Source organism: Loxodonta africana, chromosome 7 (assembly GCF_030014295.1).
Source record: "Loxodonta africana isolate mLoxAfr1 chromosome 7, mLoxAfr1.hap2, whole genome shotgun sequence".
In the NCBI taxonomy this organism is placed as follows: Eukaryota; Metazoa; Chordata; class Mammalia; order Proboscidea; family Elephantidae; genus Loxodonta; species Loxodonta africana.
The window spans coordinates 67,117,608-67,142,624 of NC_087348.1; the positions used below are offsets into that span (position 1 = coordinate 67,117,608).

General features: G+C 37.8%; 1 protein-coding gene across 5 annotated transcripts in view; it reads left to right on the forward strand.

Annotated features, from left to right (window-relative positions):
- Positions 1–25,017, forward strand: part of SOX6 (SRY-box transcription factor 6) — a 647,578-nt gene that overhangs the window by 576,428 nt on the left and 46,133 nt on the right. For all 5 annotated transcript variants that reach the window (XM_064288384.1, XM_064288383.1, XM_064288385.1 and 2 more), the window contains one exon: positions 14,644–14,752. In XM_064288384.1, the coding sequence (XP_064144454.1) occupies positions 14,644–14,752 (109 nt within the window). The remainder of the gene's footprint in view (positions 1–14,643; positions 14,753–25,017) is intronic.

Genomic DNA, 25,017 nt, shown 5'->3' on the forward strand with positions numbered 1-25,017 from the left:
ATTTTTTTAAAGTAACTTAATGAGATTAAAAAAATTATCTATGGGCGATGTTTGAGAGAATATTAAATATTGATTTATCTTCAAGTAGGAGCCATACTATGGAATGAAGTTTGCCTTCATATCAGTTTATCCAGGAGGCAAAGTATGTGACTATTTAGAACAATGAACAAATGAATCTTAAGACAACTGAAAGTGCAAGGGTGAGCACCGTGAGTGTATTAGCTGGCCTGCAAGGAAAGACTAGTATTTCAAACTAACAGTTTACAAATAGATTGTAGTGGTTATACTAAGACTTGTTTATGTGGCCTGAGCAATATAATATTCCGGTCCTTCATGTCATATTACCAGTAAGAGAACACAATTCACAACTTTATGTTTTATATAAATGACAGATTTTAATATGCTAACCCCGATGCAGGCAAGAGGGCTGGCCACCCCTATAAACATTTTTTGCTGTAATTGCTCTTTTGGTCATTACCTCAATGTAGAAAACTAAAATTTTGATCATCATATAAATTTGAAAATGAGTCTTATTTAATCAGTGAAAAGCAGATTTATTCTTTTTTTCCATTTTGCTCTCCTTCGTGTCAAAGATATATAGTAGGGTTAAGTAAGAGTTGTATTCTTCAAACTTTCACAGCTTGTGTGATTGTTATACACATGATCTTCTTTTCTTCCATCATTAATTTATCTAAAAGTGCCACTAAAAATTCTGCGGAGATTTAAAAACTGCTAAATAGAATGTTCACATGGGAAGTTATTTGTCCTACAAATAACTGGGTTTTTTTCCTTGTGATTGGGCAAGTCCATTTTAGTTAACTCTCATTAGATAACCTTTGAGATTAAGTGAATGATCTCTCTATCTCATATCCTGCTCTGGTTAATTTTCCAGATTTTTCCTTGTTTAGTCAGGGGATGGAAAGGCACTAGGAGAGCTGCTGTCCCAGCCTTAGGAATGAACATGAACTTTTTTATAGATGGTCCACTCTGAGGGCCCTTGAAGGTGTCAGTTTTATTTCATTTAGGAATTTTAAACTGTGGGCTAAGCACCATCCCTCATTCTGCAGAAAAGAGTCATTTAATTACCTTGAAACCCTTGCTTTTAGACCAGGGCTTCAGATTCTACATTTGTAAATATTTTAGTCTTTTTTTTTTAATTCCAAAATTTGTCTTATAAGATTGAGTTCTAATTTTTGAGGTAAATGATAAATTCAGCTACAATACTATTATTGTCTTGATGTTTAAATTGTCTGTTGAAACAAAAAGCTGAAGAATGATTTCTGAGTTTTTGAGAAATAAAGTTGGTGCTGTCTCTACACTCTCTGTTATGCTATAACACACACTGCATTTCAGTGTCTAACTTCTGAACATGGAGATGACAAATCCTTTTTCTCTTTCTAATATAGTAACAACAAATAAAAAGAAGCTGTACCCAAAATATACTTTAAATGAAAAGTATTTCAAGTTTGTGCCAACTGAGGTCAGCTATGAAGAGCAGGTGTTTTTTGGTTTGTTTGTTTGTTTTCTGTTGGTTTGTGGACATGGTGGAAAGGAATACTAAGCACTTGCACCCATCCTCTCTGTTTGCCGGCTCTCTGATGACAAACAGCCGATATGTGGAAAGCACAGACCTCATTTACATCACATGCATAATGTACTCTATCTGGGTTATTAGCTTCTCAGGGCTGGCTGTGTCACCTAACACACACAGTGATCAGCACGTTTTTCAGGCTGCAATCATCAGAGTGTAGCAATGACGTGGGAACAAGTAGAAATAACATGGCATAAGGACGTATCCATCACTGTTCTGTTGTCATCCCTCCTAACCAGTTTGGTTTCCCTTGGATCCTAACAAAAGGGCCATGAATTTAATAGAGTAAAACGTGGAACTGGGCACAAGAATAATGCATCAATTCCTGAGCTCCACATTTCAGAGAAAAAGGGAAAGTATTGACAACGTAGGGAATGGAACTGCCTGGAAAGCTCTGTGGGTCTGTGCAGATGCTTATGTCGTCTTCAGACAAGATGTGCAGCCTTTTACAAATGTGTCTAGCCTCATTTAATCTCCATTAAGCATTTGGATTTTAAAAAAAAAGTCAGATGTAAGAAATAAACTAAGTCTTCAAAAATATGCAAAACACAAATTCCAAATAAGTATTGTCTGCTACATTCATTAGCATGCTGTTTACAGATTTATTCTTAGTATGCTAACCTCTTCATGGTTTTCACACATTTACAAAAAGATAATTTCATAACAGTTCTTGCCTATATTGTTCAAGATTTTAGCAAGAGTTCATTCCTGTAACTATTTTATAAAGCAGCTTGCCAGCTCCTGCTCTACAACTGTTTGCAGTACTCCCAAATAACTCTTACACATGAGTTCAATAAATAATTGGAAGCCCAGATGTTTGAAACGGATATAGCAGATACACTGTAGCTATATTTTAAATGCAGCTACTTTCCCTTTGTCCTCTCATCAACTTCACAGCATTGCACTCTGCCATTTTCAGTTCTCTTCTAATTAAACCTAGATGCACGTGCCCCTCACACATACGCAGCATGTGGAAGCATCCTGTGTTATTGCTGCTGACTTGAGACATTCCAGCGAGGAATTTTATTACTTCAAACTGAACCGTAGCATTCTTTGTCCCTTCAGTTCATCTCCTGATAAGGAAATTGCTTGTATTGAGACATGATTTACCACTTTACATGGCAAATAACTAGAAATTCTGTGTAAGCTCCCTCCTTAGACTGAGCCTTACTTGTTTCTGTGTCCCTCTATAGCACCACAAAGTAGGCTTTTACGCAGTGTTTGATAAATAAGGTAAAAAATACTAGGTGTAAGTAAAAACTAAGAATGTTCTTGAATTTAATTTTAAAATATAACTGCCCAATTTTTAGGTACCGTACTGAAAGAAACGTGAGAAAAGTTCTAATTTTCCTTCTAACAGCTTTAGCTTATTAAATTTAAATTATTACTAAAACATACACCTCCCTATGCAATGTTTAATCTTATAGATAAAAATAATTCTTTCTAACTTATATGACTTGGTTTCCCCTCTTTGAAATAATTATACTAATTCCTAAAAAGTGCTGTGACATTATCTGAGAAAAGCTTTTTTTTTTTTTTTTTTTTTAAGATAGAAGAGTATTATGGCTGCATTTGGGAATTTTTAATTTGTATCTTATTTAGTCTGGTGTGCAATGTGACACCAGCTAATTGTACGTTATTTTGTGGTAACTACATGTTAACTCTGTTGGAAGTAATGGTAATTATACTGTAATTGATATCAGTTCTCCCACATCTTTGGAGAACCATGCAATTAACACATATCGCCACAGTTGGACACTGTCTTTTGTCCTTTGTAATGTTGCCATATTAGAGTACTATTTTGAATAGTGTTCCTAAATATTTTCTTATTTTAAGCTAGTTTAAAATTTTTCAATTTTAAAATGTTTTTAATTTTCATGAAAAGGAAACAGTTTCTAAATTTTAATTTTATTTACTCTTGAGGAAAGCTGCTTTCACAAGCAATAGAACTTAGACCTGGTTTATTTTTATTGTGGGTTTTTTATTATTATTATTATTTGAGAAGTCACTGGTCATCTTATTAGTACTTTCTGTTTCCTAGGAGGAGGATAACAGTAGAATACACAAAACCTTGACATCCAAGAGTTAAAAGAGTTAATCATTTTTTTTTCCTGCATTTATGTTGATCCTTTTTGCATTTATATTACTTTGCTTTCAGACAAAAAGGGGTGTCTTCTGTGCTAGAACCTTCATAATGTATACTGAACTAGGAACACAAAGGCGTATTTAAGCCAAATTCAGAGTTAAATGTTTTCCCTCTGATTCTCCCTTCCTCCTTCTTTGCCTTCCCTTGCCCATGCATCCCTTCCCTTCTACTTCTCTTGTCTATAGTGGGGATGGGATTTGGAAGTAGCAAATGAATGCTTTATGGCTAAGAGTGACCATGCTTTGGTAGGCTTATTTGACAAATGGATTATTTTTGAGCACTTTCCTTGAGAAGATGAATAATTGCTCCAACTTTTTTTTATTACAATGGCAAAGTGATTTGCTCATATGTGCCCCAGTGTTGGTCTCAGAGAGCAAGAAAGTTGAGTATCAGAGAATCATATTTCAGAGCTGGAAGGAACCTTAGAGATAAGTTAATTCAGTACCCTCGTTTTACAGATGAAAAACTAGGGACTAGTGTAGTTTGTAAAGAGCACATGTGATGCAAAGTATTGTAGCGAAAGGAGCACAAGACCGAGAGCCTGGAAACTAAGGTTTGTTCTGGATCTGTTATTAGCTGGCTGTATAATCATGGTAAGTATTCTAACCTCCTTGGTTTCTGCTCTCTAAATGAAGAAGCCTTTATATTTCCTTCCAGAATTAAAGCTTTTCATGCCCCTGATTTTCCTTTTTAAGATATGTAAGTTATTTTTGTAGCACACGTATTTCCTTAAATTATAGGAAAATCTCTTAGGAGATTTGTTATATTTATATACCTCATAAATTAAAACAAGTACACAGTAGCAATAGCTTATGTTTTTCTACATTTGTGTTTATTTTATGTTTCTGAGAAAAACAATCTTCAGGTTTATCAGTTTGCCAGCTAAAATTGAAATAAAAAGTATATTTCTTGAAGGAAATGTTCATTCTTGGTTTACATAGCTTTGATGTCTTCAACTTGAATAAAGTGCACCTGTGTTTCCAAAAGCAATATTAAAAAGTACACATTGTAAAGTTAATAGGTATCTGAAATCAAGTCCCTAGATTTTGAAGAAATAGAAATCCCAAAGTACCTTTTGGACAAAGACATTTGCTCAGCTCTTCGTTAATTTTATTGTGACTCTTTCTTTGTGTGATAAATGTTAGAATAATAAAGTCTTATTGGTGGTTTAAATGGAGATAGAGTTCTGTAGGTTTTAAATCACGTGTTCAATTTTAGTAGGAGTTTGTAAAGTTTTACTGTGGAACTTTTCGTGAACTTGATACTGAAACAAATAGTTAATCGGAGAATATTCAGAAACAAATCTGCATCATGCCTCTGCACAGAAATAAAAAGTTGGAAACCACATATAAGTAGGAGCTGGGCTGCCACACAACTGGATATGCTTAAATCTGAATGCTGTATAATTCTACTTGGGAATTGCAAACTTATAAATAACCTTGCAATTGGTTAAAACTATATTAGAACCATATGAATGAGACAGAAAGCATTTGGTTAAAGGGGTTCAGTAAGCACTATAATCCTGATGAAACTAATTTAATTCAGTGGCTCCCAAGCCTAAAAAGGTCTCATATCTTCAGAGTTAATGCTACTTTATCATTTATCATCTGATGGTCAATGACAAGAGTCTAAGTACGTGTTACAGGAGATGTACAGGATGCAGTGCTTGCCAGAGGGGTGGAGGGAGAACCTGCTTAGTTGGGTGTACTCTTCAGATCCTGAGGGAAACTTGTCATACATCATTTGAGAATGTTTTTGAAAGCTCCACAAGAAGCTCTGCAGACATTTAGTTCATTTCAGCAGGCATGTGCTGTGTGCCTCCTCTGTGCTTGCAGGCCCAGTCATAGCTGCACATAGGGAGTGTCCGATGCACTCTCCTGAGTAGCTTATGAGTACTTACCAGCATCCTGAGAGGTGATCTGAACGGCTTGTGTCAGTGTATTCATTTATGTCTTGCCTCAAATATAAATCTTCTGATATTTTGAAAACTTCTGCAAAACTCTTACAAGTCTTCCTTCCCTTGAAGGGAGAACTTTCTCTTTTGAAAAGTTTTATATATATATATATGTGTGTGTGTGTGTGTGTGTGTGTATACACACACACACACATCTAGTTTATGTATACACAGTACCTAAGGAACCTTCTTGACCAAATGCTTTATGTCTCTGTCCATGTGCTTTCACCTGGGTTATCTTTCCCAGAGATGCTCTTTTCTTCTCTGGAGGAATTAAGCTGAAATTAGTATGATTTTGTTTAACAGTTTGTTATCCTTTCAAAAGAGATTGGCATTTTTTAACTAATGAATGAATTGCTACTGGCGGATTTCTAAGCAATGCAAGAGACGTATAAAAAGAATATTTAGCATAGAGGAGACGGCTGAGATTTTAGGGAGGATTCTTTTGACAGAGCCCTTCCAATAGTACTGGACACATCTCCTCACACTGTTGTGCAGCCTACGTACCCACCTTCCTTTGTTATTAATTATCTTTTAATCATGTGTATATCACTGCTTTTAAAAAAGATTTGAGAACTAATATAATTTTATTTAAAAATAAAATTAAAATGAGAGGAAGGAAATAATTTTACCAGGAAAATTGTTTCCCTTCTCTCATTTTAATTTTTAAATAAGATTAAAAGATATTATTTAGTATTTGCTAAATGTTTCAAAGCTAATAAGATCATGTTCAGGTCTAAAGGCCAATGTTTTTATTAATTTTTAAATGAACAACTGAAATAATTTTACCAGGAAAATTATTTCAGTTGTTCATTTAGCAATCAGAATGTCAACATCATGAGAGGCACGGATGGTATAAAGATAATAAGACATGGACCCTGCCTTTAAGGAGCAAGTTGGGGAGACGTATAAACAAGCATATAAACTAATAATTGTAATATATTTTGCTATAAACCTGGTGTGGTGACGAGACAAAAAAGGGGGTGATAAATTGTGCCTGGGGCTGGTGGGAGACAGTCAAGAAAGGATTTGTCCAGAAGAAATGTTTCATTAGGCCTGGAAAGGATTAATTCTGATGGTATCAGGGAGGGGAGGGCGTTCAAGAAAGAGTGAGTAGCACATGCAAATACACAGGGTATAAAACATAGTATCTCCTTCTGGAATCTCCAAGAGTTCAGTCTTACTAGAACAGAGAATATAAACTGTAATCAGGAGGATATGACCCTGCTGAGGGCATCAGGGATCATGAAAGGTCATACAAGCTATACAGAGGTGTTTGGTGATGTAGAGCCAGTGAAGGGTTGTAAGTACAGAATAACAAGATCTAGATACTGCATGTTACTAAGGATGAGATTTAAACCTAGTTTTGAGATGCTTAGCGGCCAGTGCAAAAGGGAAAGCATCTTTGGATGCTTCCGTTGTTGACACAGGAGAATAAATATTGGCCTTTAGATCAGAACACTATCTTCATTAGTGTTTAGCTTTGAAACATTTAGCAAAAACTAAATAATATCTCTAACATATTATTTTGTATCTTTTATGATACTTTTATGAGGGACTTAATTTTTTCAAAGCATTCACACATATAATCTCCCATTTAATCATCACAACCTGACGACATGAGCATTTTTTTATTCTATTTTACAAATGAGGAAACAGGCTCAGAGAGATCACATGGTGATAAAGTCGCAGAACTATGATTTTGAATTCACCTCAGAACAAATGCCTATCTAAATTTTAATTACGTGACTTATATAAAACAATCTTTCTGATCTTTAACATCTTTTATAAAATTGATAGCAATATTTTGCTTGTATTATTGGTGTGAAGATTAAAGAAAATACTCAATTGGAAAAAGCTTTGTATATAGTATATGATCAGTAAGTGATACTCTTCCCTACTACCATTAGATGTATTTGTGCTATGTGGGCAAACACGGTTGGAAAACTCAGGCCTTAACTAATTCATGAGTCCCAGCACAAATCAGCTGATAAGAATGTATTACAAGCCGAAAAAATTAATAGTTTTGGCTGACAAAATGTTATTTAACAATGAGGTTCAATAACGTACCTCATTAAAAAAAAAGTAAAATGAACTTCATTTCCGCCAGCCAGCGTCTTTATTATCGTGGCTACTGACTCTGGAACCATCAAAATGTCACTGTGAAAGTAAACCCCCATGCCTCCAAAGTAACTGCTTCCAAAGAGAATCTCCTTTTAAAAAGTATATGTGGATCACATTGACACCAGCAACTCAAAAGATTAGATAGGAAACTTAGGGGGCGGTGAGTTTAAGTTAATAGGGGAGGAACAATTCTGAAAAGGAGGATGAGAATAGTTGTACAACTTGAAGAATGTAATCAATGTCACTCAACTGTACATGTAGAAATTGTTGAGTTGGTGTATGTTCTACTGTGTATATTCTCAACAACAACCAATTAAATTTAAAGAAAAATATACATGGTTACTTTCCAACATTAATTCTATGCTTTTTGATCTTTGCTAAACTACTAAATGTATAGTAAAGGAGGAATAGAGCTTGTTAGGTCAATAAAAAGGAAACCACAGTGTGGTTATGTAGTAGTATTTCTTGAGAATCACAGCAAAGTGAGATATGCCCAGAATGAGGAATTAGAGCCAAGTCTTCCAGAGTAAGATACAGTATTTCTCTCAAGATTTTATGTAACACCATACTACTTAGAAAAAAAAAAATTATTTTGAAATTTGTCCTGTTTTTAAGTCATGCACTCCTTTTTCTCATTTGCCAATATTTTGTAAACACTGCAAAGATCCAAGTATTAAGCTGCAGAAATTCCAAGTTAGATTCAAAAACTTCTATTTCATAATATACTATATGATCAAATTGTGTCCTCCTATTGTATTCCTCTAAAAATTACTCATTTCCCTCTTTTACAAAATATTTAAGATATTTTTCTGAATTTCCTTGTTTTGATTATTATCACCCAAAGAGATATCACCAATACAGTGTGGAGTGTTGAGTCTAACCATCTCTTTCAAAAGCTTGAAATATTAGAAAATTAGTAGTTCTTGTTTCTTTTGGACACTCATTTGTGCAGGGTGTTTTCAGGTTAAGTGGGTAAATTAAGTGGCGTTGTATCGATCTGTGAGTATTTGTGGGCGCTAGTACTAAATGCTGTAGAAGATGTGTAGAAAAAGTGTGAGATACAGTCTTTGGTTTTAAAAATCTTTTTGTTGTGGTTGAGGGAAACTTGGCAGTGCGTATGAACTGAAGCCTGATTCCTTATCATAACTGGGAGCTAATTATGTGGCGGAGATTAAGAATTTTTGTATTTCAGAGAGGTAGTGGAGTTCATGGAAAACTTCGGTTTTTCAGTATAAATAGAACTTGTCAAGGAAGAAGGGGAAAAGAAGCAAGTCCTAGCATCCATAAGGAAGAGAAAGCAGGCATGATCATGATGTAATTGTGGGAAGGGGAGTCACTGTCCATACTAAACAGAGGATGTATGATGTGAGAGTTGTGGGAAACTGAGTTTAAAAAGATGTGTGAGAAGCAGTGTCTGAAGGAGTTTGGATGAAATGCAATAGAAAATAGGGAGCCATGGAAGGTTCTGAATCAGAGACATGAAGTGGAACTCCATTAGGAGTGTGAGAGGATTGACTGCAGAGGATGGTGCCAAGGATCAGGCAGACCATAAAGGAGGCTGCAGTAGTGATCTAGGCACGTGTGAGTGAAAGGGTGTGCTGGGGTAATTAGTGATGGTCGGCAGGGTGAGACGGAATGGAGGGGAGAGACCAGTGCAAGGGACTCTGTGAAAGAAGAATCAGCAAGACTGACTGACTGATCAAGGAAAACCATGAGACAAATAGTACTGACCAGTTAGTATTGATTGTAGACAGAGGAAAGGAAGGAAAGTTGGGTAAAAGGAAAGCTGGTTTTGCAGGGGAAGAATTTACTTTTAGTGCTGGGAATAGAAATATTTGTTATTTCTGCCAGAAAACTCTGCTTTTGGGATACACTAAAACATGACTGGAATGGCTACAGTATTAACCTTCCCTGCAAAATTCCTTATTATTTCAAACTTGAAAGATTTTTTAACAACTTAATATTTAAATCTGTATTTTAGGATGAAAAAAAAAAAAACAAAACTCGTTGCCGTCGAATCAATTCCAACTCATAGCGACCCTATAGGACAGAGTAGAACCGCCCCATAGAGTTTCCAAGGAGTGCCTGGTGGATTCAAACCGCTGATCTTTTGGTTAGCAGCTTTAGCTCTTAACAACTATGCCACCAGGGTTTCTGTATTTTAGGGTAGAACCACAAAATTCTTAATTACTTAAAAAAGAATCACGCCAAAATTCCCATGTAGTAGATTAAAAAAAAAAAAAAAAAAAAGGTGGTTCTAAATTCACAGTTACGTGAGAATAGAAATTGCTATTTACTATCTCCTTTCTATATAAACAATATTTGGCAATTAGTTAATAACCTTTTATGTTATTAAACATTTAGGTTTATTTAAGAGTATCAGTGTAGAGCATCCTATTTACAGTGTATTATAAATGTGAAAATAACATGAGATAATTATCTTTTTTACTCATTTTAACTACAATATATGATAGTGGCCTTTTAGGCATACGTTCTGTGGTTGCTATGAATGACTCATATTTAGACATTCTTTAGAAATGGACTTTGAAACAAAAGTTGGTAAAATACCTCTCATTTAGACCATTAGAAAAAGTGTATCACATCATCATCCAGCCACGTCTACTTAAATGAAATATATTTGTTTGTAAAGCAACAACAGCAAAAAATCTCTCTGGGCTTGTGTCATTTTCTACTTCAGTTGTAGAAAAGGGCACCATGTTGAAATAATTTGAGGCATGGGACAGGCTGGTCAGTCTCTGTAATCCAGAAGGGAAGGTGCCCAACACACCATTTCATTTCACGTGTTGTTTTTCAGGAGATGGCTGCAATCAGTCACGTTGCATATGGTTTGAAAAAGGCTCGTCTCACTGGCAAGCAAACTGTTATTTAAGTACACAATCCACTCTACTACTGGAACAGTTTTGCCAAACTTATCCAAGTATTCTCACATGCTTAAAGATGGTATAAATATCATTTATAGCTAGCAGTTTTCTTCAGACTATATGGAATGTCTTCCTGCTGCCTGATCTAAGTGTCCCAGTTTATATTATGGCCTTTACTGCCTCTGTTTGATGGAGTGATCAGTAAAAATTTAATGACACTATAAAATAATAAAAATGTCATTAATTTACCACGGATCTTGGATGCAGTGGTTGTAAAGTTACATTAATAAACAGAATATTTTTTACAACAAAAAGCATTGTTACGTGGGAACGTATAAATAACACACATAAATTTAAGAGCAATTTTACTGTTAGCACACACATTATTATGGAATAGCCAATAAGTGTATAAAACATAGTATATAAAATTTTATTAAAATATACTGTGCACATCAAAAATTCAGCTTTTATCTAAGTGCAAAGAAAAGCCATTATTGTGTGCTTACTGTTTCATTGCTGTTCTTTCCCCAGACCACAATTTTACATTTGTTGCCAGTAAGAGGGAGTTATTTTTTTTCTTAGAGGGAAATGAGCCTCTGATTTTGTAGTTACCCCAATTCTATTCTCTCTCTCCACAGATGCAGAGACAAAATTGATCATTCTTGCCATGGTAGGGAGGGAAAAGTTGCTAATTTAATGCAAAGTTAAAAATAATGCTTGAGGAGTTGAATGGTTTGTTCAGTGACTCTGGAAATAAGGGATAATAATGTAGCAGTCTGTCTGTCATCACCGAGGCTGCCCCGTCACTGACTCCGATAATATATGAAGATGATGGATGCCACCGTCTTGTGGCTTGTAACATTTAACATTCATCAGCTCTCACTAAAGGGGGCTTTATCATTTAAATATCTTTATTTAATATGCAACATCTACCTCATACATCATAATTTCAAAGCACTTAGAGAGCCAACAGTCCTACAACACAGCAGAGCTGGCTTTAATTTTTTTCAATAACTTTTATGTTGCCTGTATGTTTGTGACTGACAATACATAAGTAAGTGTGCGATCATGTTGCTACATGGAAAATGCATATTTCACTGCCAACATAAAGATTGGAGATTTTCCTGGGGGGTTGGGATTCAATTAGCATTGAGGTATTTTGCTTATATCTTCAAAATATCTTACTTAGGAGCTATGTCAATTATAAGAGATACTTCAAGTGTGTGGAGAAATTTGGAGTTAAGAACTTACCACCTACATACAGCCTGTATTCATCCCGTATAGGGGCATCCCCATTGGCAACGATGGCCTGATGTTTGACGCCTCCCACGTACATATCCTGTGTTTACAAAGGTCGTGTTCAACCTCACTGGTGAAATCTTTGCTTAGCTCGGCTGCCAGAGCTAACTTATAGACATCAGGCCCTCTTATCTTATGGTTGTGTGGCTGGCAAATAAATATTCTGAGCTATTCTTTGAAGAAAAGAAGAAGTCTTCTGGGAGACTAGGTGGAAATTTATAATGAAGGGGCAAAGCTTTGTAGGGCCCGTCTTTAATCTCAAACACAAGTGCTTAATATTACCAAATTTAAAATGCAGTCTATGGCCCAAAACAATCTTTGTCATCGATTTATTTTCTGCCTATTGAACAAATGTTTCACGGGATATTCTTTCTTGACTTCTACTCTGTCAAAATATTGATATTTTATAGGGAAAGCATCTCTGTAGAATTTTTTTTTCAATGAAGTCAGAGAAAATGTATGACTTCAAAGACACTGTGAATGCGTTGTTGAATGTTCTGAATGTTTTTTGTTATGATTAAAAACAAGCTGATACTACTGAATTGTGAATGCACTTCATTTTTTATAAAAGAAAAGATATTATCATCATGTAAGCTTTGTTGTCTTAGGATTTTACAAACCATGGCATGTAATTTTCCCTCTTCTCCTTCCTTGTCAAAATATTGATATTCTTTCAGGAACTTTATTATTTTTTGTTTCACCGAGGATATTTTCCAGTAAAATCAAAGAGAATGAATGACTAGAAAGATACTTGAAATATGCATCTTGATAGGTAGCACTGTCTGTTGATTTTCAGAGAAAGTTGTTTTCCCCCCCATGAAAATACAGTTAAAGGTTGTTCTTCCAAGAAGACTGCAGGTGTCACATCAAAACTCCTTTTGCATTTAACACAGGCAGATCATTCACATGCAAATATTTGAAATTTGAAACAATGTGATAAAACAAAGGTTGAATATTTTGCTTTCCCTGGTGCTACTCATCTTCACTTTAGTTCTTTTCCTTGACATCACAACAACCAGAAGGGCTACTTGAAAGTAGAAATGGGCTGATTAAAAGCAGCTTCCCTCCCCCGACAATGTGCGAAACTCACACATGGCTTGTGGTTGCGTCCTGTATCTGGGTTAATTTGTTCTTGTGCAGCAGTGTTTTCACATGAGAAGCTATTGGGGAACCACACCTAATTCAATTTTTATTTTCGTTTCCTTTTCTACAAGCGTCACATTTCAGAGGTTTCTCCACATACTGGTATTGTAACTAGTGTTACTCAGCTGGAGAAATTTATGATTATAATTTTGTTGCAAATATTTCTCAGAAATGATGTGAGACTAAAGCAAGGTTTATACTGTGCTTTCTTCCAACACAGATTCCAACATACTCCATGATGAAGGGGAACTGGAAGACTTCTTACACAATTTGACTGATGGGAATTAATTATAGAAATATAATGATGTTCAAAAATAATCGTATTAGAAAGCAGCAGAAATGTAGTGAGGCTGTACAAATGAGGCAGAGCCTCTATCAAGTAATTGTATGTTTGCTCTTTATGACTATTTTCAAGTTTCTAATGACTATTTTCAAGTTTCTAAACATCTTAGGGAAGAGAACACTCAGAGTGTTTCCATCTAGTGCCGAACATGCTCAGTACAGAACTAGGTCATTGAACAATAGGCTGAACAGCAGTCAGCACTCGACTGCTGCATAATGCATTAAGTATAACATGCAGAAACCATTCCCCGAGCTGGAAGCTGCTATTTCATGTCTGTAAATTCAAGCTGATGTGACATTTAATATTGTTTCATAGTAATGAACAACAAGGTTTCATTCATTCATAAGCACAACACAAAGCCAAGTATGAGCCTGGAGAGTAGCAAGGAGGCAAGTGGGGGACACGTACTGTGTTTCTGCAGACGAGAACGCCATGTCAGTGATGGTCAATGAACCCTCTGCTACTGATCCAGAGGGCTATAGAGGGAGCATTCATTGCATTGTTTCAGACTCCTCTTCCTAGAGGGACTGGTTAACAAGTAGGATGTCTTTGGTGCTTCCTCCTGTAGCGGCAGGAGTATTTAACTTGGCTAACTTGATGATTGACTAGGAGTGATGTCCTCCCTTTTGGTTCCCAGGAAGTCACAGTTGAAACTTCTAGGCAAAATAATAGTGTCAATATGATCATTTAGTCTCCCTGCTTCAAAATATTTGTCCTTGAAATCCTCTTGCATAAAATTCTGATCTATATTTCCCCAGAATACCAATGCAAACTATGATCTCCGAGTGGGAAAATTCCTCTCTCATTAAATTTAGCAGTGTATTTTAATACGAAGTGCTCTTGCAAGTTTTGCACTCTTGGCTCAAACCTTTCAATTGCATTCCTTTTAGATTACTGGAGAGAAGATATGTAGTACAGCTCTGGCAGGTTTCCTGTCACAGGTTTCCTTTCCTTACAGGTACTATGGTTTAGAGGCTGTCAGTATTCCCAGTGCCGCAATCCAGCTCTAGTGGAATCTTCTGGAAAGACTTTCTGAGCCCAAATTGGTCAGAAACGATGTTTGTAAATCCAAGTTTTGCCCATTAAGCAAGATAGAAACTGGAAGGAAAAAGTGGCTGCTCTGGAAGCTAGAATAAGCCTTCTGATTATTCTTTCCTCTAGGAAAGAACACGCTTTGAGAATTTGGGGCCCCAGTTAACAGGAAAGTCAAGTGAAGATGGAAAGCTGGGCCCGGGTGTCATCGACCTCACTCGGCCAGAAGATGCAGAGGGTGAGTGGCTTTTCTGTAGCTCTTTTCTGCTGCTCCAAGTGTTTCCAAAGGTATGTCTGAGTTAGATGTAAGATCTTTACGGTCTTTCTTAGGAGTCATCAGCTAGATTTTCTAGGCAAAGCAGAGGAAATGTTAGCCTTCTTATTTGTTAGAGTTGAAGACTTTGAGAAGATTCTCTACTACAGAGAACATAGCAATCTAAATACTTTAGCATGTGATTTTAAAGTTTTAAAGTAAAGTTTCAGTGAACAGAATTCTGCATTTCATCTGCCTCATCGCGTTCTTGCTAAAAAAAAAATACAAAGGAGATTTTTTTCTTTTTAATTCTAAATCTGGTGATTTCCAGGTGTAGTCAAACCATCTGGGGAACGAAATGATGGTTTGCAGCAGATTTGGTATAAAATTAATAATTGCACCAGCCTGTGCGTGGGTGCTAACCATTATTAAAGTGTCGAGAGTCTGGGTGGACAGACCAGCTTCGCTCTCAGAATATTTACCCACAGCACTATCAATGCCTGGCTGCTCTTCTTCCCTTTTTGTTTGTTTGTTTTAAATGCACAAGCAGCAAATCAGCAGAAATTGCTCCCCAGAGGCTGGGTACAATTTATGAGTTAGGTCAGCACTTCGGTGGTAATGTTGCCTGGTTATTTACTGTGTCATCATCATAGAGTAGGGACTGGTTTTCCCGTTAGCTGTTTCTTTGGCAAAATCCCTCCCAGCAGTCAGAGAAGATTAATTTGTTCTCTTCAGGGTAACACAATACTTCACCCATCTCAGGTCCCAAGCCTGAGTCCTTTAGCTTGAGGGGAAGAATCTTACCAATATCCCTTTTACTGGCAAGATTTCTTCCAGGACCCTAATCCCGTGAAAACACATGAAGACATTTTCGTAGCACATCTGAATTGGGCATGGCTGCTAGTGATAGCTTGAGGCAATCCCAAGCAGTTCAGAAATCCCTGGCATGAGCATTAAGAGATAGGTAGTATCAGACGTTAGGAAGCATTCCAGAGCGTTTCCAGAAGGTAGATTTTTCATACCAGTAAAAGAGATTAATGTTTGACGATAGTCCTGGGGACAAGGTGTTAAAATAAATTCTGATCGGTATGTGCATCTGTCCAAGTGAGAGAGAAAGAGAGAGATTAAGGAGAGAAAGAAACTTGGAGAGAGGGAGATGTGGAGAGAGAAAGAAAAGAAACAGGAGGAGGAGGAAGGGAGGGATGAAGAGGACTCAAAACCAGAAATATAGTTGCTGTCTTCCTTGAAAAATGTCTTCAGAGCACATTGACATTTTCATAGGCACTTAGAAATGCAGACTTTTCTACTGGTGAGGGTTGCAGTTCCTTGCCTAGGGAGCCAGGGAGTCCAAACGATGAAGCATGTACGGTTAACGCAGACTATGGGTGGCCTGAAAGTCTCTGTGGAAGTGTTTCAGGTCTGGCCCATCTCAATTTTGTTGGGCAATTGTTCTGTACAGCAGCTAAGTCTTTGACCTCAGATATCAAAATAAATAGTTTTCATCCAAATGATCTGTTCATTTGGCCATAGTCTAGGAGCTACAGAGTTCTATCGCCTTACTCTTGTTCTAACAGACTTTTCTTATATTGACACTCACCATTCTTCATTTGGTTGCTTAACTATATAATGAGTATAAATATAGTCAGTTGCATCTCAGTAATGCTGAGATACTCTAGTTAAGGATATCATATGCTTATCAGGTTAAAAATCGTGGTCAGAGTTACTATTAACCATTCTGAGAGGAAAAAATGAAAAACGTAACTATAGAGAAACATATTATATAGAAATATACAATACCTGGACTGCCTAGATTTGAAGCAATATCATTTTCCTGGCTACTTTGTTTGTTTAACAAGCACTTATTGAGTACTAATATGCCAGAGAATAAGCTTTTTACATACATTTTCTCACTTAAAACTTACACAACTCTAAAAAGGTTCCCCCCCCCCCCCATTTTACAGAGGAGAAAATTGAGGTTGAGAGTAATTAAGTAACTTGCAACAGGGCACATAGCTAGTAGAGATGAGATGGATCTCAGGCAGCCTGGCTCCACAACCTGAGCCCTTAAATACTGTGCTGCACTCCATCCTCTGTGCATACGGATCAATACGTGGTGCCTTCGTTTTTCTGAGCAAACTCCTTGTGACCTTCCTCAACATGGCCCATTTCCTTCCCCCTAAATATAGCAAGTCATGCCATACACCAGCTCTTGTGTTACTCTGTCACACATAGCAGCAATGTCTGATGAGTGTAACAGTAGAAGGGCTGTAGTGGCCCAGGAGCTTAAGGAGCGTGTGAAAACCTCCCTTCAGAAGCTTGCCCAGAGTTGCCATTGAGACCTCATGTGCTTTTAGGGGACTGTGAGTTCATGAATGGAGTCAAGTTACTTGCTCTAATACCGACAGAAGTGCAATGACTTTGTGAGGACTGCTGGGATGGGTAGCAGGCTTCTGCTGATTTGAGTCTATTTCCTGGCATCCCTTCAAGTGTGAGCTGATTTCAAAGCCTGCTGGAGTTAACGGTTCATATTAAAGTCAGAGAACATAACAGGTACACCTAATATTTTCTCCAACTTTGATCCTTCATATTTTCCTTAAAGTGAAGATAAGAAGGGACTGAAGTATCAGAGTAACTAAAAAAAATTCATTCAGTCAGTTAGTCCACGGTCCAGAAAGCATTTATTGAGTGTCTACTATGTACCAGTCCCTGAACTAGACACTGCGTATCCCATGGAAGGCAAAACAGGTATGTCCTTCACCTCTTGGAGCTTACAGTTTAGTAAGGGAAGATAGTCAATTAAAAGGTAAATACACAATTATTACAAGAAAAGTAAGTTCTGTGAAGATCAGGACTAGGTCTTTGTGCTGCCACAGACAATTCAAAGCAGGACCTACTTAGGTGATCTCAACTGACAGGTGAGTTCTGTGGCTCTAGTCCATACCTGATCACCTCCATGTTTCCTCTGGCTTTGGAAGAGCTATTTTAAGGGGCTCTGCTCTTCCTCTACTTCCACCCCATCCTCCTGCGGAGTTTCTATAGTGACTAACATAATCAGCCCAGAAGATGAGGTCCTGTTCTAGTCAGGCTTCTTAGGAAAATGTCTGCCAGTCCTGAAAATGACAGTATCACTTAGTAAGCAATTTGTAGACCTGCTTCATAGCCCTGGGCATGGAGGCAGTGGGGGAAAGGTCACTAAAAGAGGCAGCTGTGCATGCGTATTAACCACTCATCAAAACCAAATGACAAAGCCATAAGCAAGGAAAACAGACATTAAAAATATAAAAGGCAAATGCCTTCAAAATTTTATTTTTAAAGTCCAGCTGTTATTTGGCTTGAATGTGACAAGACAGCATTTCTTGTTCACCATGATATTTATAAAACTACAAATTCACTGGTACTGGAGAGTTAGGAAACATGCTTAAGGTCTTGTTATGCTTTGAAGCAGTTGAAGGCTTGATATGTATTGCGTACCTAAAATTTGTTAGCTCCTGTGTAGGACATGTAAGCAAGAGAGGACTATATTAGTTGAGTCTGTCACCATGTATTAAGAATGATGAATAGCTGTTTAACTTTTTATGTACTTGTCTTATAGCATTTTTCCCCTCCTTACTCTGCTTAGGAAAGGATAATTCTTATCCCAGCTCTCCTGATTTCAAAGTTGTATAATATAACATAGTATGTATATGGTAGAATATATATAATGTGCAACCTTGAAATTAGGAGAGTTGGGAAAAGAGTTAGGAAAGTTGGGATAATAGAGAGGGCAGTCATGGTTCAGTGGTAGAATTCTCGCCTTCTTTGTGTGAGACTCAGGTTCAGTTCCTGGCTAATACACCTCATATGCAGCTACCACCCACCTGCCACTGGGGGCTTGCATGTTGCTGAACAGGTTTCATTGGAGCTTCCAGATGAAGACAGACTAGGAAGAAAGGCCAGGTGATCTACTTCCAAAAATCAGTGAGAACCCTACGGATCACAATGGTCCAATCTGCAATCAAGCATGGGATTGGTATAGGGCCCGGCAGTGTTTTGTCCCGTTGTGCCTGGGGTGGTCTCCACAGCAGCTAACAACAGCAGCAGTGTAATGGGAAGGGCTCTGGTCTGGTTGTCGGGAAATTTGGATACGCGTTCATTTGCTAAGTGACAGCAAACAAGTGACTAATGTCTCTGGGCTTAAGTTTCTTCATCTTTTATAAAAAGTATGTTAGATTTGATTATCTCTAAGGTCCCTTCCAGTCCCTTCCAAATCTATGATTGTAATTAGGGTCTTCATAAATAAAACACAGAGTGTTTAAGGCCAGACTTTTGGACCCTGGATTAGAACTGTAATGATGTACTGTCCCCTTGTGTATTAAAAATTTGCATTGATTTGAACAGAAATGGATATGGGCACCAAGAATAGCCCCTTTTAGGACTGTTGCTCTCAGATTCTCAGATTTGCTTAGAAGGGTTTTATGGATTCATACTGAATTTGTGAGCTGGAGACCAGCCAAGATGGCCTTACCCTTCTGAAAGCTTCATTTTTTTTCTTTTTTGGTGAACTTCTGATTGCTTCTAAGTTTTGTATCTTGGGATAGCTTTATAATTTATTGTCAGCTTAAGCTCTCTATGAGGAAATAGCAGAAACTCTAATTTTTCCTCTTTTCGCTTCAAAATACACCACTTAATATGAATGTCCTCTCTTAAAAACCCTGTTTACCCTTTGATCCATACTCTGGGAAATCTTTGAAGCTTTTTTCATTCCCCTTCCCATCCTTTGGAGAATCTTTTCTTCTGGTGGAAAAGGAGAATTGACTCAGCTGGTACACGAGTCGTTCAAGGCGGCAGAGGTAAGCTGTAGCATGATCTGGGGTAGGACTGAAGTGCTGTAACTGCTTATACTGTGGAATGTAAAGGTCATCAGTTCAAGCCCATCGGAATACAGTTCTTTATATTGCAACACTTAGATTCTCAGAATTGGAATAAAAGAGAGAGGCCATCAAATCTACAATTTTAGCCAAGAAATCCCTTCTCAAGATCCCTAACAAGTGGTCATCTCACTTCTAGTAAACCAAAAAAACCCAAACCCATTGCCATCAAGTCAATTCTAATTCATAGTGACCCTGTATGACAGAGTAGAACTGCCCTACAGGGTTCCCAGGGCTGTAAATCTTTACAGAAGCCAACTGCCACATCTTTCTTGCATGGAGCAGCTAGCGGGTTCCAATCGCTGACTTTCCAGTTAGCAGCCATGCTCTTAACCATGTGCCACAAGGGCTCCTTTCACTTCTGTCACTTCCGTTAGAATGCCTCTGATAGTCTGATGATGGATACCTGCTTCTTGAGGAGTATATTCTAATTCTAATCATTACTTCTTTGTTATTTATAGCTAAAATTTGCCTCTGCTTTTTTGTAACCTCTACCCATTAGTTCTAGTCTGACTTCTGAACTTACAACAGAATAAAACTTACATTTTCTACATGACACCCTTTCACATATTTTCATTAGCGCTAACCCGTTGCTGTCAAGTCAATTGACAGCGCAGTGGTTAAGCACTCAGCTGCTAACTGAGATGTTGGTGGTTCGAACCCACCAGCCACTCCACAGGAGAAAAATACAGCAATCTGCTTTCTTAAAGATTTACAGCCTTGGAAACCCTATGGGTCAGTTCTACTCTGTCCTGTAGGGTCACTCAAGGGCTAGAAGACTTAAACTCTTGTTCCACCAGGCAAGTCACTTTCCTTCTCTAAATTATCTTATTTGTAAATGAGGAAGTTGATCTAGATGGTGTCTGGTTGATGGTTTAACTTGCTTATTTTTCTACCATATATTTAAATAATTTACCCTGAAGTCAACAAGTATCAATATTGGGGACCATGTTATCTTTTAAATAAATGTAGTTGTTGTAGAAATATGCCAGAAATGAGATGCCTTTGCCCAAGGAGATATCCTATTACTAAAGCACACCCCAGGAGTTAAAGAATGGGAATTATACATATTTTTAAAAAGGCCCAGATGAATCTGAAGGGGGCATTAGCCAGAGCTGTGCTGTGGGCTTGAGTTTGGCCTTCCATCTCTGCCTGAAATATTGTGTCGAGACATCTCTGGGAAATTAGTAAGCAAAGCAGTCTCTGTAGAACAGCAAACTGGAGTCTGAGGCCAGAATGTGTAGCCAGGGAGACCTATGACATGGTAAAGACTGGGTAACAGCTACACAGGCAGGGAGATAAGCAGAGTTCACAAAGCCCTTGGCTCCGGACTAACTCTGTTGTATGAGTATCACAAAAATGTATTTTACTGGGGATATAAACAGTTTTAGAGGATCCCGTGCACCAGTTTATATCAGTACTATATATAAAGTGCAGCTCTCTTAAACAAGCAAATAAACTTCTCTTAAAGAAATATATTTGCTGTGTCTTAAAAGCTCCCAAATAACTTTTAATGTTGGTAGAAACAATTTCCATTGAACCCTCCAAGTGATGGATAGTCCAAACAGGGCAAGAGAGTGGAACGTCAAGATTCTTGTATAACTCCATTCCCTAATGCTCCATAAAGGGAACTCAACCTGTTTCTGTGTGTCGCTTAAGCTGGAAAACCCTATCAAAGGCCCAGCCTCCTTTTAGTGAGGAACATGTTGTTGTTGTTGCTGTGTGTTGCCGAGCTGATTCTGACTCATTGTGATCCTATAACGCAGAGTAGAACTTCCCCTTAGGGTTTCCTAGGCTGTAACCCTTGCAGGAGCAGATCACCAGGTCTTTTCTCCCACAGACCCCTGGTGAGTTCAGACCACTTACATTTCGGTTAGCAGCCAAGGTCTTAACCACTGTGCCACCAGGGCTCCTTCAGTGAAGAATGTAGCCCTGCCGAATAGCTGGTTTCTCATTGGGCTACCTTCTCTAAAGAGGCATCAATGGCAGGGTGTATAATCACCACAAAAAAACTATCTACTTTTCCGACTGACTATCCTCCACACTGAGGAAGAACCTGTCTATTCCGTTACTGAATCACACAGAAAAATTTTCTCAACTTGATACAGTAACTGGGAGACAAAAGATCGACACTGTTACCAAGAAAATTAGACCCAAGAGTCTAATTTGGGGATCGCCAGCCTGCGATCCCCATAGGACTGCAACATCAGTTCGCGCTTCCTCAGTAGTATGTGTGTTTGCTTCACATAAACCAACAAATTAGAACAAATCCTTACTGACAGAGTTCTATCTGCAATGCTTGCCTGACTAGCTTTTGAGGTATGGACTGTGTCTACTTTCCTGTCCCATAATTCCTTCTCTCCTTGCAGCAAGAGCCCTTTGATTTCCCACCTGCAGGCTACAGAATTCATCCTAACTTCAGGCTGATGGGATTTAAAGAGCATCAGGCCAATTCTGAGTGCTCTTTAAATTCTCTCTGCCTAAGATCAGATACAGTTCTACTTTGCAACACCTGGTGTTGCCATGAGTCAGAATCGACTCAATGGTAACTGGTATCAGTTACGGTATAGGTCAAGATTGGTTTTAGAGACCAACCTTTTTGTCTAATTGGACTTTTCGTCTCTTTAAGTTCTGTTGACGGTGCTTCTAAATGGTTCTGAAAAGGCAGCACCCATCCAGCTCTTCCTCTTACAACCATTTTCTCTTACTGAGCTGTTTTCTTTTTTTTTTTTTTCACCTTTCACTAAGATATTCTTATGTTTGAAAATATCCCTCTAGATTCCATATCTCATTTCACTCTGCTTGCCTATCACTAACTGGTGGTTTGCATCCACTGTGTGCTTTCTGTTTTCGTGCACTTTGGAAGTAGTTCTCTGCACAGCCAGTAGCCAGGTCTTCCTGATCTGTATCTGTCCCTACTCAAGGTCCTCCAATCTTTAGTTTTACCAACATGTTCAACCAAGTTATAATTTGCCGCTTATCTCTTATGTGCACAGCACGGCTATGGACATGGAGGGGAAGATTTTTTAAAAGATAGAATATACTGTATTCTCCAACATCTAATAACGTAGCTGGAATTATAAGATTAGAACACATAGAGAGCAAAGCAACCTAAGGTATTATGAGTTCAAATACACCATTAGAGAAAAAGAAAGGAAGTGCTGTTTAGAAGAAGCTACAGTGCTTTTTGGACTGTGATGATGCTGGATGGCCTGATAAAAGTATGGCTGGGGTTGAGCCTAGGTTTGGGATAAGCAAAGAGAAAAAAAAAAAAGAGCTTTCAGTTGAGGGGAAAATCCAAGCAAACACAGAGACGGAAAGTACAGAGACATTCATAAGGAAGCACCTGAAGAGAAGAAAGAGATAAGCACCTCTTTCTCATCTTTGTGTTCCCCACCAAGGCTTGCACGTACTTGCACTCAGTAAATATTTGTTAACATGTTATAGAAATAGCTGGATTCTATATCGTGGAGGACCTTGAATGCCCGACTGAGGAATTTGGACTTTGCCACCAGGTAAACAGGCATTATTAACCTTTAATTGGTCAGTGCCAAATTCCTCAGCCGGGCATTCAAGATTGACTTGGATTACCTAGGCTAAGAATAGTGGAAAACCAGCTGTTAGTTAGGGTGATCTTATAGATGTGTTAGTTTCTTCATTCCTTTGCTCTCTTTAATATCCTTTCAGAGAGGGTATTTGACTGGGTGTCTTTCCATTTACATCATGCGAAAGCTGAGCAGGTGTTAGGAGGGTTTTCATTCAAATCATATTAAAAATAACTCCTTTTCTCCTCTCCTTTTAGATATATTATTCATATAGGTATGATTTTCATTTTGTCTGCTGTGACTGATCAATGCCTTATAAATTAGTCTTGTACTTTTGCCTCTCACTTAGAAGAGTAATTTTTTTCAATTGCTTTGATTCGGTAGATACTTATACCTTAGATATGATGTCCGAAGTGGGGCCATGGTACCAGAGAGAAAAGGTTGTGTAAGAATCTATGAGAATTTGCATTACACTATAGATTGTTATGTTTAAGGGTAGGCCATAAAGAATAACTCTGATCTAAAATTTAATATCCCAAGTCTCAACCCTGGAAAGAAGAACTTCATAAGCAGTATACTTAACCATTTTAAATTTATACTAAAAATATAGACTAAAGCATAATAGTTTTAATACAGTCATGCACCATATAACGTCTGTTCGGGCAGCGTTCGACCGCATATATATGTCCGTGGTCCCATAAGATTATAATGGAGTTCAGAAATCTCGATCAGGGAACAGGATGTAGTGGACTTAACTGGATGTAGTGAACTCAACACCTTCCCGCACGCAACACATGTATCTCATGACTCTTGTATACAAAGCGATTGTGCTGCCAGGCATATAATGGCACAGTACATGTATAACCTATAACATGCATGTCTTGATAAGAGAGTCTTGATAGTCCTAATAAATGTCTATGTTACTGGCTAATGTACACACTGTATAGTAGTCCCCCCTTATCCGTGGTTTCACTTTCCGTAGTTTCAGTTACCCGCAGTCAACCGTGGTCCAAAAATATTAAAAGGAAAATTCCGGAAATAAACAATTCATAAGTTTTAAATCATGTGCTGTTGTGAGTAGCTTGATGAAATCTTGTGCTGTCCCACTTAACCTGCCCCAGATGCGAGTCATTGCTTTGTCCAGTGTATCCAGCTGTATATACACTACCCACCTGTTACTCAGTAGCTGTCTTGGTTATCAGATTGATTGTTGTGGTATTGCAGTGCTTGTGTCCGAGTAACCCTTATTTTACTTAATAGCAGCCCTAAAGTGCAAGAGTAGTGATGCTGGCAATTCGGATATGTGTAGGAAAAAACATAGTAATACAGGGTTCGGTACTGTCTGCAGTTTCAGGCATCCACTAGGGGTCTTGGAACATATCCCTCGCAGATAAGGGGGGACTACTGTACTGTACCTTCTATTGTTATTTTAATGTGAACTTTCCCTACTTACAAATAAAAATTTTACTATATAGCAGTATATGGTTTGACTTGTAGGCAGCATCACCCCATCTTATATATCATGCATCTCTTGTGTGTTGTAGCATTATTTCTGTTAAATTTTCTTTCAAAAATATTATCATGAAGAGCATCATGGCTCCCAAACACAGCAAAACCAGTGCTAGTGATAGCAGCAGCAAGAGGTAAAGGAGAAGTCTTGATTTGGAAGTGAAACAAAAGGTATCCCACATAGCTTTGCTAAGTATATACCATAGTTTTACACAAATAACACGTGTCTTCTACATTTGTTCGCCAACCAGGCCTTCTACCCACAAGGTAGTTTCTTAAGTACTGCTAT